General features: G+C 43.3%; 1 protein-coding gene across 3 annotated transcripts in view; it reads right to left on the bottom strand.

Moving 5' to 3' along the window:
• LOC132374341 (phosphatase and actin regulator 1) overlaps positions 1 to 15,625 on the bottom strand; it is a 299,168-nt gene that overhangs the window by 70,985 nt on the left and 212,558 nt on the right. For 2 of the 3 annotated variants that reach the window (XM_059937944.1, XM_059937943.1), the window contains exons 4-5: positions 12,544 to 12,711; positions 10,222 to 10,428 (exon numbers count right to left, since the gene is read on the bottom strand). In XM_059937944.1, the coding sequence (XP_059793927.1) occupies positions 10,222 to 10,428; positions 12,544 to 12,711 (375 nt within the window). The remainder of the gene's footprint in view (positions 1 to 10,221; positions 10,429 to 12,543; positions 12,712 to 15,625) is intronic. The other variant, XM_059937945.1, reaches the window with a different exon arrangement.

The following is a 15,625-nucleotide window of genomic DNA, read 5'->3' as shown; positions in this document are numbered from 1 at the left end:
GGGCTGAAATACAGCCTGAGGTCTGGCTTTGAGTCACCCAAGAAGAAGGGGCAGCTTTGTGTAATTCACTTTGCCAAAGGGCACCTTTTTATAATTTTATAAAATCCCCAAACAAGTTAGCAGAGGGCCTGAGTATAAAATACCCACAGTAGGTGGTGGTGTGATGAATTGGGAGATTGAGATTGACATGTATACACTGATGTGTATAAAATGGATGACTAATAAGAACCTGCTGTATAAAAAAATAAATAAAATAAAATTCAAAAATTAAAAAACAAACCCCAGTAGGGTCCTTGATATGTAACAGGAGTTCAACAAATGTAGTCTTAATTCATTCTGAAATATAATAATATGATATATCCCAGGCTCCTCCCACAGGTCATTGTGAGGGTCAGACAAGATAATGTGGACATGCTTTGTAAATTGCAAAATGCGACATACATCTGCAGCGTTACAAATAGGACTCTTGCTATCCCTGTGAGAGTCTACCTCACCTGATGCTTCCCAGCCTGGGAGGGAGAGATAGAAGCCGAGAAATCAACAGAGTGTGTGGTGGGTCTATTGTAAGTAAGTGGGTGAAAACACCTGGTGAAAGTGAATCAAGTAGCAGAGCAAAGAGGCTTCCGAGGGACCATCCTAGAAGTCTTCCATGATTGCAACACGGCACTGCGGAAAGGGAAAAAGGCAAGGTTGTCCAGGTTTCAGCGTGCCGTTCCGATGCACACAGTCCTGCATCAGTACTGAGAGCTGGTGGAGAAGGATGCAGAACCAGGAGTCAGAAAACCTGGATTCTCTGGGATTAATTAGCTAAGACATTTATCTAAGCTTCTTGGGACCCAGGTACTTTTACCTCTAAAAATCCAGGGATTAAAAATGCCTTCTTTACCTTGATAGCACCTCCCTGAATACAATATTTTGCCTCTCTCTGATGCACGACATTTGCCTCTCTCTGATGCACGACATTTACGGATTATGGTAGGACACACACTACCTCAGTCATTTATAGTGACTGCTCCTGCTGGGGCACACACAAAGCTCTCTGCTTGCTGACTTAGAAATGGGTGAGTCTTCGGCAGCCAGACTGACCGAGATGCAGTATATTCATAAAACTGTCTCTGCTGATGGAGTGGAAAGAGCAAAAACAACCAGTTCCAGAGAACAAGAAAAATAAACCCAAACTACGTCACAGAGCCAGAAAACCCAAGGGGGCTATATTTCCAAACCTGACACACCTCTGGCTTATGACTTCACACAAGAAAGTGAAAACCCCCGATTACTTTTGTAGTTGAGACTGGTGCCAGAGGACTGTAGTCTACACACTGAATGAGTCTGGGCTAAATGAATACACCCTTAGCCTCTCTCCTCACTTTTTAAGTTAACAACAGCTGTAGAAGCTGGAGAAGCATTTATAACTTTATAATAGATGATTCAGATACACTTGCCAATGATAGTAGCACTTAACGTCTTAATGAACAAAAGTGTTGTAAGAATTTCTCAGTCATTTGTCACCTGGTTCTAGTGGGTTAGAATCTCTGGTCTCCTTTCATAGATACAGGCATCCATCCAAGGACATGCAGAGTCTGTAAGAAGTGTACTTAGGACTTAAATAAGAGTCCAGTACCACGAAACCACAGAATCAGATTCCCCTGGCTATAAGAAAGGTGCTTATAGGAGCCCCACCAATCACTTTGGGCCATCCTGGGGATTTTAAGGTAGTCTGGCCTTTTTTTTTTTGGCCAGATGCCTGGAAAGGCAAAAATGTGTTGACTGAGCCCTCATGGTGAAAGGGCTAGAAGAGTATCAAGTGATTTGTATTCAATGCCCTCAGCCTGGCTTGCTCTCCTAAGCCAGCCCAGCACACAGAAACCTCAGCAAACACCTGACGTTGTGGGGATTGTGTCCTGAGACCTTCCAGAATCCTAACATGAGGGCCATGATCACATACGCATCACCAGCACCTGACTGTTTCACAGCCACTTTCCACAAAGACACATTTTTGTTTTTAAATGGACCCTTCTCAAGGCCACCTGGGGAGATGATAGCAAGTAGGGAAGTGAGTGCCTCCCTGAGATGGTGACACGGGGCAGTGGAGGGGTGGCTCACCAGCTAACTGGGTCACTTGGGCATGTCAGCTCCGCCACAACTACATTCGATTTTGTAAAAGTCAAACTACACCTTATTCATTGTCGGGAAACTGCTCTCAAAGAGTCAAAACTGCAGATGTCCCTATAATCACAAGAACAAACACCTGTTCATAAGATCAGTATTTTGTTAGAAACTGTAAGTCATGGATAAAAACACATTCTATCATTTATTTTTGCAGCAGACTAGTGCTGGTGTTCCCAGGGAGACCAGGCAAGGAGACGGCCAGGCAATGGATAACTGGGTGGTTGAACCCGAGCCTTCCACGAGACAAGCGTAAAGGCAGGCGAGAAGGTCCAGAATGGGCAACGGAAAGGAGCCCGGATTGGACGGTGCCCACCAGGGAGGACTGCTATCTTGAGCATCCAGGCAAAAGCTGAGAGCGAGTCAAATCGAAATCACAAAGTCATGGAGGCAAACATACACATGCTCGCCTGGTCTCAGCACACGGGAACCAGGGGGTCTATCTGTGAAGTTTTAAGCAGTAAATTTAGATCACATACAATGAAATACTACTTAGAGCATATCCCGATTAAGAGGTAGTACATTCATGGTGAAGGTATCAAGAAGTTCAAGCTAGATCCATAAATCTTTTTTTTTTTGAAGTCTTAATTTATTTTTTATTTATTTTTGGCTGCATTGAGTCTTCATTGTGGAGAGCAGGGGCTACTCTTCCTTGCGATGTGTGGGCTTCTCATCGTGGTGGGCTTCTCTTGTTGAGAAGCACGGGATCTAGGCGCGCGGGCTCCAGTAGTTGCAGCACTTGGGCTCAGTAGTTGCAGCATGTGGGCCCTAGAGAGGATTCTTTTTTTTTCTTTTTTTAAAATGTTTTATGTTATTCTATTTTATTTTTTTGGCTGTGTCGGGTCTTCGTTGCAGTGCACGGGCTTCTCTCTAGTTGTGGCGTGCAGATTTTTCTCTTCTCTAGTTGTGGTGCACGGGCTCCAGAGCACGTGGGCTCTGTAGTTGTGGCACGTGGGCTCCAGAGCACCTGGGCTCTGTAGTTTGTGGCACACAGGCTCTAGTTGAGGCGCACAAGCTCAGTAGTTGTGGTGCATGGGCTTAGTTGCCCCACGGCATGTGGGATCTTAGTTCCCTGACCACGAATCGAACCCGCGTCCCCTGCACTGGAAGGCGGATTCTTCACCACTGGACCACCAGGGAAGTCCCTAGAGTGGATTCTTAACCACTGCACCACCAGAGAAGTCCCTAGATCCATAAATCTTATAAAGGCAAATGAGGACAGCTACAGTTCATCTCTAACCCTACATCCATCTGATGCACGACATTTATTCACTGTCAGAGGACACACTCAGATTTCTTGCATTTATACTGATGGTGGTAGCTGGTCTAACCATCTGCAGGGTAGCCCCATATCCCCATGAAATTCCGAGTGTACTCCCTGACACCTAAGGCTGGACCACAAGTTTGCCAGATGGATGACTGTCATGTTCTAACTGCTATCCTTACGGGAAGTTGCTTTTCTACCTAGGTTATCATGTTTCCTTCAGACATCACAGAACCCATGAGAATCAGATTTCATTTTCAGCAGCACTCAGAGCCGGAGAACAATGTGCGCAGCTTCTCCTAAAGAAGCAAGTGTCCTGCTATGAACCCATGGGCAAATGATCATCCAGCTCCTGCTTCAATGCCTCTCATGGCCTCCTGTCCTGCTGCTGAACAGCACTAGCTAAGGACACAGCAGGGAACAAGGCAGACTAAATCCCCACCCCCGGGGGAACGTACCCCTGGGACACTGAAACAATGTCCAAGAGGAAGAGCCAAGGGCAGCCGCCTGGTGCCCTCTGCAATTTCACGTTGACGCTGGGCAGCCCCAGTTACGTTCATCCATCCAGTTGTAAATCCATCCAACAGCAGTAGCATGCATCTTATCCAAACATCAAGGAGACAGGCTTGGTTGAAATCAAGCAAATGCTGCTAAAAGTCCACAAAAGATGCCCTCTTCCTCCTCCAAAGTTAAATCCCTCGTTGTGGCTTTCAAGGTTCTCCACAGTTACCCTCAACCCACGGCTGGCCTGACCTTTCTTGACTTCCCTACAGGAATCCCACATCCCTGCCAAGCTGCGCTGTTTGCTATGTCTTGAACATGCTATGCCTTGCACGCATGTGCCTCTGTGAACGCTGCTTCCCATTTCCTGGAAAGCTCCTCACCCATCCCTACTAATTGTGCTTATCTTTATGGCTTGTCTTAAACATACATTCTCCTCCATGACGCTTTTCCTGATTCCTCCCAAAGGGTTTGATCTCTTACTATTTGAATTTCTTTAGAACCATGTTTATACATCTTCACATTAAATATTTTCTGTAGCTTACAACCATCTACAACTCTGATAAGAAAACACTTTTTGTAAATTATATCAGGGCTGGAAGAGGACTTTGCTCATAGTGCAAAAAATACACAAAATATAAGTGCCATTCAGCCTTACAAAGGAAGGAAATCCTGTCACATGCCACAGCATGCATGAACCTTAAGGACATTACGCTAAGTGAAAAAAGCCAGTCACAAAAAGACAAATACTGTATGATTCCATTTATATGAGGTACCCAGAGTAGCCAAATTCATAGAAACAAGGAGTAAAATGGAGGTTCCCAGGGGCTAAGGGGAGATGAAAGAGAAAGGGGTGTTTTTAATAGGCAGAATTTCTATTTTGCAAGATGAAAAAGTTCTGGAAATCTCTTGCACAATGTGATTATATATAACATTACTGACTGTACATTTAAAAATGGTTAAGGTGGTAAATTTTATATTATGTGTTTTTACCACTAAAAGAAAAGTGCCAAGTGAATTAAATCTCCAACCTAACAGCGCTCCAAAAAAAGAAAGGTATTTTGTTGCAATCTTTGCCTTGATCATAGATGTCAGAGCAGAAAGCACCCTTTTAAACATGTTTTAATCCATAGATAGTCCTTAGATGCACTAAGAAAAGAATTTCTGCATTTTGAGAAAAGAAAGTCAAGACTGGAATACTATGGGAAATGGGTATGAAGAGTAAATTCAGGCAATTTCCCATCCCTTCAAAATATCAGTTATCAAGAGACTGTGAACCTTAAACCTCTTTATGAGGCCTCTGGGTTTCGATTCATTTTTTCCGTTTAAAAGCACAGATGAGGTCCAGGGTCTCAATGGTCTAATTATCAGTTTTCTTGCACTTTCTGAGTAGAATACCGGGAGGGAAGGCAAGGACAGAGACAAAAGTAGTTAGATGATTTTGGAGGGTTGGAGAGGAAGCTGAAAGAGGAGAACAAGCAGGGTGGGGTGGGATATACTGGGGAGAAATGGGGACAGAGAAACCTAATGAAATTACAGATCAGAATGTGGGTGTAGAACAGCCCACTGTAGACACTGTCCTCAAAACTAGAGAGATAGCTCTAAATAGAAATACTGCTTTTACCTTGACAAGCTCTGCATAGAGGATTCTCATTAGACATGTGCTGGGGCTGAAAAAATACCACAGGGCATGGCCGCCGTCTGGCAGGGAAATTTGCAGTTGCAAATACTTCGTAACATTGAAACTAGCAATCAACCAGTTCTGATAATACAGTAAGCTTCCCTGTATTTCAGGTTCTAAAGACAATGCAACTATACCCTGGGCTCATCCACATTAGCAGAACGACTTGTTTTTAAGGATCAGCAAGAGTTCCCTTTCTTTGCTGAGCTGTCGGTTTCTAACTGTGGTCAAGTACTTCCCATGTGATCTGCCCCGTTCTTGATTCTTAGACCGTCTCTTTCTAGCATGTTCTTTGAAACTCTTTATAATCGAGTGCCTTAAGAACATTACTTATTTTCGAAAGACTGGACAATTTTTTTGTCTTTGAGTTATACAAACAAAGCAGATTTTCTAATTTCTTAAACAGATTAAAAACCAAAGAGAAAATAAAAAAGCAAACCAAAACAAAAAAATAAATAAATAAACAAAACCCAAAGAAAACTAATGATTCCGTTGTTACGAATTTTAAGAATAGGTATCTTGGTAGAGATGGTATAAACTAATGGTGAAGAGGAGGGCTCTGGGGTAAAACAAAATGGGTAGAGTCTGTCTCTGGACTTACTAGCTACGTCACCATGACTGAGTAATTTTAACTTCTCTGAATTTCATTTTCCTCCTCTATGAAAAGGAAAGAATAAAGAAAATAGTATCTACCTCATAGGACTGAATGGTACATTGTAAATTTCTCCAAAAATGGCAGCTGCCATTATTACCCAAGTGTGACTGTCAGACTGTGAAGCTCAGCTATCACAGAAGTTGATCATCCTTCATTCCAATGGCACTTGTGGGGTATCTAATCACAGGTACCTTATGCAGAAGGACTGGATTATTCACGCGATGTTTAACATTTGACTCCTGGAGCCAGGATGGCTGGAGAGGTGAGTGATGGAGACTTAGAAAAGTAGGAGACAGTAGTTTTTGCTTCCGCTACCCTTTTCCTCTGGGGTCAGCCATTATTCCAAGAAGGATGCGTTTTGAGAATCATTATCTCAGATCACATGCGTTATGCAACCAGCTCTGCTGGGCACTGTCCTTCCAGGATGGAAGGGAAGCTGACACCCAACAACTCCTGACCCTGTGATACAGGCCGCTGCGCATACTGATGTTGGAGATAGGAAGGATGAAGATGACAGCAAGAGAAGAGGAGTTTGGGAGAGCAAGAGGGCTTCCCTCTAGCCGGCTAAAGAACAGAGAAAACGCACAAGGCAAATAGTCTCCAAGTTAATTATGATTTTCCTGATCAAATGGAAGCAAATGCCAAAGCAGAGATATTTCTGCGTATCTTTCCCTGATCGTGCACCCAGATGTAGCCTCAGCCCGGGCTCACGCTTCCTCCAGTATCTACTGGACCAGTAACCACTGTCACTCTTTACCAGCCGTGCTCGGTGCCTTTCAAGTTGTTGTCTGTTTCCTTTCAAAAATGTCAGCAGAACGACGGACACTGAGAACATGCTAACACTCTCAAGTCTCAACTTAAGAGTTCTAGAATTCTCAGTTTATTAATTCCTGCTCCACATGGCCCAGGTGCCTCTACTGAGTAAGAGAACAGGGTTAATGGGGCTGCCTCATGGTGATGCAGATTCATTATGACTGATTGTTGACTTACAAAAATTGAGCAAGTCTAATGGAGCTTAAACCCAAAAGGAAAGCACCAGACTCGCAGTCACGCACCCCTGTACCTGTCTTGCCTTCGTCATATTTAAGAGGCTACCAGGTAGAATATGGTAAGGATCATCAGCTTATATGTATTTTTATCCATTTGACCCAAGCTCTATGGAGGTGAGATGTACACATAATAGATAAAATCCACTCTCTTGGGGAAAGAACCACGGAAGCTGGAGAGCCTGGGCTAATAGAGCAAGACAGGCCTGCGGACATCAGGCCACCCAAGTTCTGGGCTCATGGCTGAAGTTGACATGTGCGTCTATTAATTGGGTAACTAGATAAATTAGATTTAACTTAATGTTAGTTTAAAAAATTGCTGTCAATTCTTCTTTTAAAATGTCTTATCTACTGGTCCATTCCCTCTCTTCCCACTGCCATCAGTCAGATGCTTTGAGCTTCTATTTCAACAACTGGAGTGGCCTCTTAAAGTGTCTCCCTGCCTCAAATTGTTCGATTTAATTCAACTAGTGATTTTGGAGAACGAGACACAGGGCTGGCCTCGGCAGCTTCTCTGTTGGACCTTCAACCTTCCCCTCTTCCTGTTCATTCTACACAGTGACCCAGGAGTATACCTTAAAGTCTAGTTTTCATCATACCACCCATTCCCCAGCTCAAAAATCTCTGAAGGCTCTCCAGTGCCACGGGAATAAAATCTAAATCCTCACATGCCCTACCTGGTGAACGCTCTCTCTCAATACACCCCAAGACAGACCCTCCACCCCAGCTCAGCCTCCCTGTCACCGGCCCGAAGCATGGCCACCTCTGAGCCTTTGTGCAGGTCTTCTTTTCTGGAATGTTCTTTCCTCAGTCTCTATAAAAGTCCTTCATGCTTTAAGGGTGGGCTCAAGTTTCAGGCTCTCCTAGAACCCTTCTATCAGACTGTGCTGAACTGCAAGTATTACACCCAACAGTAGTTATTCTGGCGCTCTATTTTTGGATATTTAAAATATATATTCATATCCGTATATATATATATCATATACATATACATTGAACCCTCATGTATTTGTACCCACTTTGATACCTAGCACAGTATTCTGCCTAGAGTTAGGTGTGCTGAATAAATATGTACTATATGCAGGAGTTTGTTTTTCAACATTTAATCTTTCTCAACGGAAATCTGGCATCTAAGTCTTAAAAGGTACCTAGCCCTTAAAACGTACATAATTTATTTCTAGAATTAGAATTAGCAATTCTCATACCAGGAATAAGTGAGGAAAAACCCAGAGATGCTTATAAAAATACATGCATACTGTTGAGATGTTGCATTTTTTACAGTAAGGAAGATGGAAACCTCTTAAGGGGTCCATCATGTAAATCGGGATCCCCACCACGTAGCTAACAAAATCACGTTGTGGAATGTCTACTAACATGAGAACCAGTTCATAAGTCATCACTGAGAGCAAAAAGCAGGTGATAAAAGAAAATGTACAGTAGTATTTGATAATTACATAAATGATAGATGGGCAGTGGTTATGTCTTAGAGGGAGGCTTACAAGGGCTTTTTTTTCCTTTGTGGTTTTCTATGCATTTAAATTTGGGGGCACTAAAGTGTTATTAATGTGTTGAACGGTTCCTTTAGAAGGAAATTTGCTCTTTTGAACCACAAACCCTGACTTGGATGGATGTGTACATTGATAGAGGAGCTTGACACAAACTTATATTTGAATTGTAACCTAATAAAACTCAGTGCCACGTGAGAGACATTCTGCCACCGTGGAAACAACATTCATTGAACTAGGAGTTGGGAAACACAGGGTCTAATTGTGGCTCTACTGCAGAATTCCTGCCAGCCCTGAAAAAGTCACTTATTTTCTTGAACCTCAGGTTTTTAATGATAGAACAGGTGAATATTCTTTCATCCCCATCCTATCTTACCAAAGTGTATAGAGATCAATTAGAGACTACTTATAAAAATAGTAAACATATTGTAAAAAAAGGCAGTCGACCAGTATCAGGTGGGATTATTATCAAGGTTGGAGAAACACCCCTCTGAAATCTTGAATCTCTGATTACACCACAACCTTACATCACAAAGTCACACCCGATTCGTGTGCTAATGTGCGGTGAAGCGCAATTTCACTAAATGCTCAATTTAAGAACTGTGGGTGCATTTGTTAAATAACACTTGAATAATGAAAATATAAAATCATTTCAGGTTATTACAAGATACTGAATATAGTCCCCTGTGCTATACAGTAAATCCTTGTTGTGTATCTATTTTATATATAGTAGTTTGTGTCTGTTAATCCCAATTATAATCTGAAAGAACTATATAACTGAGTCACTTTGCTGTATATCTGAAACTAACACATTATTGTAAATCAACTATACTTCAATTTTTAAAAAGTTATTTTAGGACAACATTCCTCAGCTTGCTCTTCTCTAAAAGTATTTCCCACAATACTCTGCAAATTACTGTCTTTCCTTTTTTTTTTTTTTCCCAAAGAGAACAGCACAGACATAAATTTTAATAGAAGAAATACACTGGGCTTCAGATCAATTCTTTAAAGGCAAAAAATTTAAAGCTTTGGCAAACTCATGATGAAGGGAACAGACGCTACTCTTTATCTCTGCAAAGATTTTGATGGTGAATCTAATTCACCTACATGGGCAAGTAATCTTTACTTAGCCACATAAATGCCAATGTACACGTTTACAAATGCATGCGACTGCAGCCTCTTAGCCTATGACCGGCAGGTGTATATCGCATGCTTCTGGACACGAACACACAAACCCAGGTCACAACGGCATGTACCAAGACACACACAGAAACCCCCAAATGTCCCACAGAGCGACCTTACCAAAGAGGTGCATCGGGCCCCAGAGAAAAAGAAAAAGCACAAGAAAGGATCCCTTGAAGGGAAGGCACGGCTGCGGGTCCCCAGAAGACATCTTGACTCACCTGTTAAGTGGTTGGCAATCCTGGTAGTGGGTTTGGGAGGCAGGGCAGGGGGTTGCTTGAGGAGAGAGAGCTGCTTCACTGGGGTCTCCTCATGGTCTCCAGGGAAAGCAGCAGGTTTTTTGGGGGGCAGGAGCAGGACGGGTTTGGCTGAAGGATCTTGGGACAGGAGGACTCCAGACTCACTGGCAGAGGGACTCTCTTCAGACACTGAGGGGACAACCACATGACACACAGCGACATTACACAAACGCAGTGCAGGTGCGGCCGGCGGAAGCCGGGGGGCACACAGGACAGGGTTAGTGACACAGCAGAGCACCGACTGTTCCAGGCTGTCACAGTCGCGTGGGGTGTTCAAGAGAGGATGCCAGAAATCCAATAAAGCCATGGTGAGGGTGGGGGAAGTAGTGGGGAGGGAGAGACAGAAAACGGAGAGAGGTGGAAAGAGCAAGAGGGAGAAGAAGGAAGAGGACGCTTCCTCAAACCATCCAAAGCTTCATCCCTTCAACCTTGGTGTTCATAATGCAAATTCTACGGGTGCTCCAAAATGGGACTCACGGGACCACAGCGACAATCAACAGATGGCGGGCGTAGTGGATCAAGGACCAGGAGCCCCCTCTGAACCAAACCAGCACCAAATGCCGGCATCTTCCTTTGGGCCCGTTTGCCCTTTGCTGGGAAGGAAGAGCGGATGCATTCCGGGGTCTTGTTTTTGCCTGCTGGGTGTCCTTGTGTCCCTGCTCCCCGGGTCTGAGGACAGCCTAGAGGCTGACGCTGGGCAGGTGATCCCCACATGCGTGGGGCAGCGGCTGCTCCTCCAGGTTTGGGGCCATCCGAGCTGGGCAGCAGCATCCAGGGGGTGCTCTGCAGTCTTAGGGGCACCTTCCTGCCCCTGCCAGCTCCGATACACCTGGGTAAGGCGAAGGATGCCCCAAATCAACACCCTTTTCATTTTCCGCCTTCCTTTCTCCTGCACTCGCCAGAAGCATGGTTTTCTGCTTTTGATTCTGCCCATTTCTCATTGCTCTGCCCCGGGCCTGCCTCTTCCTCTCCCCCATGGCGGGGCGGGCGGAGGGGGCGTGGGGACCAGGACCGGCTCCAGTTAAGAGCTGTCACGGGTGGTAGCACAGGCTCTCCTACCATGCCGGCAACCCGGCCAATGACAGAACGAGACTCTACGACTTCCCTGGGATGACAGATCTCACTACAGCAATCACATCCATCTGATCCCAATGTCACAAGGAAGGCTGGGAAGAAGGCTCAATTTACTGCTTTAGCTGGAACAATCTCCCCAGCCTCGGGAGGGGGAGGGAAATGCAACTCAGACGCATATCTCCCCCTCCCCATCACTGCTACGGGAAGAAAGCCTCCCCCGCCCTCTTCCTTCTCCCTACTCTGGGTAGCAGTGTTTCCGGCAGTCAAAGCCCTGTACACAAACCTCAGGAGAACTAGGTTCTCCCCTGTCTCAAGGGACACCGTTATCAACAGTGCTGGACACACCGATGGAGCAGTGACCCCCTGGGTCCCAAAGTGAAGCGTGGCGCTGACTCTGAAACACCATCCCGCTCGCCTCCCGTCTGAGTTCCGTGACGCAGACTTCGCACACGGTGTGCGGGAAGGCCCTGGCCTCTCTACCCAGACTCTAGATATTCCCAGAGGCCCCATCCTCCAGCCTTGTCTCCTGACAGCAAGGACCTCTCCTTACTGGCTGTCGGGAGGGTGCCATCTTCTGGCTAATGAGGACCATTCTGCAAACCTTGTGAGGGAGTGAGTATCGGCCACTCAGAGGGCTTTGGACCAAAGAGGGCGTGACAGATGGCATCAAAATTATCTGTCAGCAGGATACCGGTAAATTGTAGACAATTAACACATTAATTGATTTTATATAGTAAATTGGTACAATTTACTAAATCGATATAACTATTAACTGGTATATTGGGATTAGGATTCAAAGGCATACCAGGGCCTTATGACCAGGTAGACTTAGACAGGTACCCTACAGAAGCACAGGACTCTTTAGCTTTATCTTAACAGAAATGAGGGTTAGAAAACAAACATTTTAAATCATCAGTATTACAAAACAAGACATATCTTCTTTAAAGAGATTAAGATTATAAAAACGTTTTTAAAGACTGTAGAAAAATAAATGGACACATCCTCCATATTTTTACACTCAGCATGTACTAACTGGTCACTTTCATCCCCATTTCCAGGAGATCCGTATGTTCAGGGTGGTTCAGAATAGAAGCCGAAGTCCAGCCAGGCTGAAGGCCTCTAGAACACCGCATGCTGGGGACCAGTTCCACATCTACCAGGGGGCATTACCTGTCCCATCCATGATGTCGGAAGGTTGGAGCACCTCGTATGAGCAGGGATCCCTGGGCATCGGGACCGGCTCCATCTCGGACAGGGCGGGCAGAGACAGCTGGCTGGAGCTCAGGGACTGCCCGTTTTCCAGAGAGTCATCTTCATTCGATATGGAGAGCTCCCCGTCTGTCAGAGCGAGGAGATCGCAGAGTTAGACCACGCCTGCCTTCCAGGCAAGGGTGACATTTACAGCCTGCTACCTGAGTCTAGATGCTTTTGAACAATCTGTATCAAGGCCAGTATGGAAAGTCTACACTTGTTCTTTTGCTTTTAAGGCATCTAACCACCAGGGCAACAATTTCCAGTGATCTTCAGCAATATGCCTGTTTTCTCTCCATTCTTCTAATTATCGACAGATGAATGGATAAAGAAGATACGGTACATATATACAATGCAATATTACTCAAGCATAACAAAGAATGAAATAATGCCATTTGCAGCAACATGGATGGACCTAGAGATTATCATACTAAGTGAAGTAAGCCAAACAGAGAAAGACAAATATGATACTGCTTATATGTGAAATCTAAAAAAAAAAAGATATGAATGAACTTATTTACAGAGACTCACAGACACAGAACACAAACTTATGGTTACCAAAGGGGAAAGGGGGTGGGGAGGGATAAATTAGGATTTACATATACACACTACCATATATAAAGTAGATAGACAACAAGGACCTACTGTATAGCACAGGGAACTAGTCTCAGTATTTTGTAATAACCTATAAGGGGAAAGAATCTGAAAAAGAATATATATGTGTGTGTGTATATATGTGTACATACATATATAAAAACGTGTGTACACATATATATGTGTACACACATATATAAGAAGAATATATGTGTGTGTGTGTATATATACACACACACACACAAACACACATATATAATTGAATCACTGTGCTGTACACACCTGAAACTAACATGACATTGTAAATCAACTATACTCCAATTTTTAAAAATTTAAAAAATTGTAAAAATCATTATCTACCATATTTTCTATGTGTTTTTTAAATGAAAATAAATTTTTCTTCATAATTTTTGAAAACTTGGAAAACCTGAGCAGGACTCAGAGATTGGAAAACCAGGTCAGGAATTCCTACTTTGAAGCGCAAAGGGCTTCAAGCACTCAACAGGCACCAGGACACAGTACACCAAGGCCCTAGGAAAAACTCACCCCGTCTTCTCTTTATCTCTGCTCACATCCAATTTCTCTAAATGTCTAGGAGGGCTCTAAGCTCCAGCTGAAGGGCTGCAGCAGCTCAAAGGCTCTGGGAGGTGCCAGGATTCTCCCAGTGCCCACCAGTGATCCTGCCCAGTGGTGTGCAGACTTTGATCTTGCTCTAAGCTCAGCAAGACAAGGGGCAGCTAGTTAACACCATGGTGGAGGATCAAAGGCTCCTGCACAATGGCCGTTTGTCAAATCAAAATTCCCCCAGTGTGATTTCATCCTAGCCCAGGGGAGTCCTAGATAACTAGACATTAAAGTCAAATTAATTTTTAAAGAGGACTGAAAGCTATTCCAGTCAGATGAATAAATATCCAGATGAAAGACTCTAAGCTATGTTTAGGCAGAAACACAGAAGCCAGCAAAGCAATTACCTGCCTTAAAATGGGAAGATGGATAATTTACTTGTAGAAATAAAACAGTAAAATGACTCCAAGGTTAATCTTGGATAAATAATCCTTTCCTTTTGCTATGTTCCTCCCAAGGCTTTAATTTTATACACAGTGATAACATGGCCGCAAAAGATTCCTCTGCCCACCCCCTTTGTCCCCAATTAGAATTGGCCTGATGAAATGTATGTTCAACAGAGCAATTTACAAACCAACAGGCTTTTAGATAGCACATGGTTCAAGGACATATGATATTTGACCTGAATTTTTTATAAACATAGGAAAAATATATATATAATGGACACCAAAAAATCATCTGAAGCAGACAATATAAAGCACTGATTCTTGAAGATTGTGGGGGTTTTCCCCTTCTTTTCACTTGGTCTTTTTATGTGTCTCAAATGGTAATAGCAGTCATGATAATTGTGATTAACAATATGACTACTTCTTATTAATAAGAGACGAGCAGTGCAGACTCTCAGGCCAATGCTATGGAAAGTACACAGCTGAACTGAGCGTACCAGGATGGGAAGGGCTGTGGGTGTGAGCGTCAGTGCATCAACATCCCATAATGGATGGTCCCTGGTCCTCTTAACACGCTTTGGTTTAGCTTGTTCAAACTGACACCGTGGGAAGTAGCTCTACTTCAAATTCCCAGTTGGTGGAATAATGATGTAGCTGCCATTAGGTTTAATACATCTCTGGGAAACCACTTTGATTTTTGATGTTCCAAGTGTAGTAAAAGTCTTGGATAAGACAACCAGAGGAGGAAGGTGTTTCCGGGCTGTTGCCATGTTCTGCTTCTTTGGGGCAAAGATGTGATGGAATGATTGCTATACATTTTAACTGTCAAAAGTACCATAGATGCAATATTAGGAAAAAAAAGATACAACATTAGTTGCATTACATTAGATTCTATGAATCTCTGTTTCTTTTCATCAAGGCAGTTAGCTTAGTGCTAGAAGTTTTGGTGGTAACAGAGAAGCAATATTACTCACTCCTCTTGGGACTGATTAACTCTCAAAAAATTTAGCTCCCTATGGATTAAAAGTGCCTTTACTAAATCACAAAGGCTCAAACCACTTGGGAGAGGAAACAATCTTGCGAATTCCACTGTCATAATTTCTAAATACACATTTCCATTAAAAAAATGAAAATAGGAGAAAAAAAGAATAAGACACTGATCATATCTCTACCCTAACAGAAAATTTGTTTTTCAATATTTTCCATAGTTGTGACAAATTTTATTTTGTGTTTTGTTTTTTAAAACTTTTATAAGCATTATCATTTGTATAGTTATCATTTAATAATTATACTGAATGAATATACATATGTTTATTTAGTTATCTCTCTGTGGTTGGTCACAAAGGAATTTCCAACGTTTTATACTATTATGAAAACAGAAATCTCTGCTGACTACC

The sequence above is a fragment of the Balaenoptera ricei genome, chromosome 11 (assembly GCF_028023285.1).
Source record: "Balaenoptera ricei isolate mBalRic1 chromosome 11, mBalRic1.hap2, whole genome shotgun sequence".
Lineage (NCBI taxonomy): Eukaryota > Metazoa > Chordata > Mammalia > Artiodactyla > Balaenopteridae > Balaenoptera > Balaenoptera ricei.
This window is presented reverse-complemented; position numbering and strand designations above follow the sequence as displayed.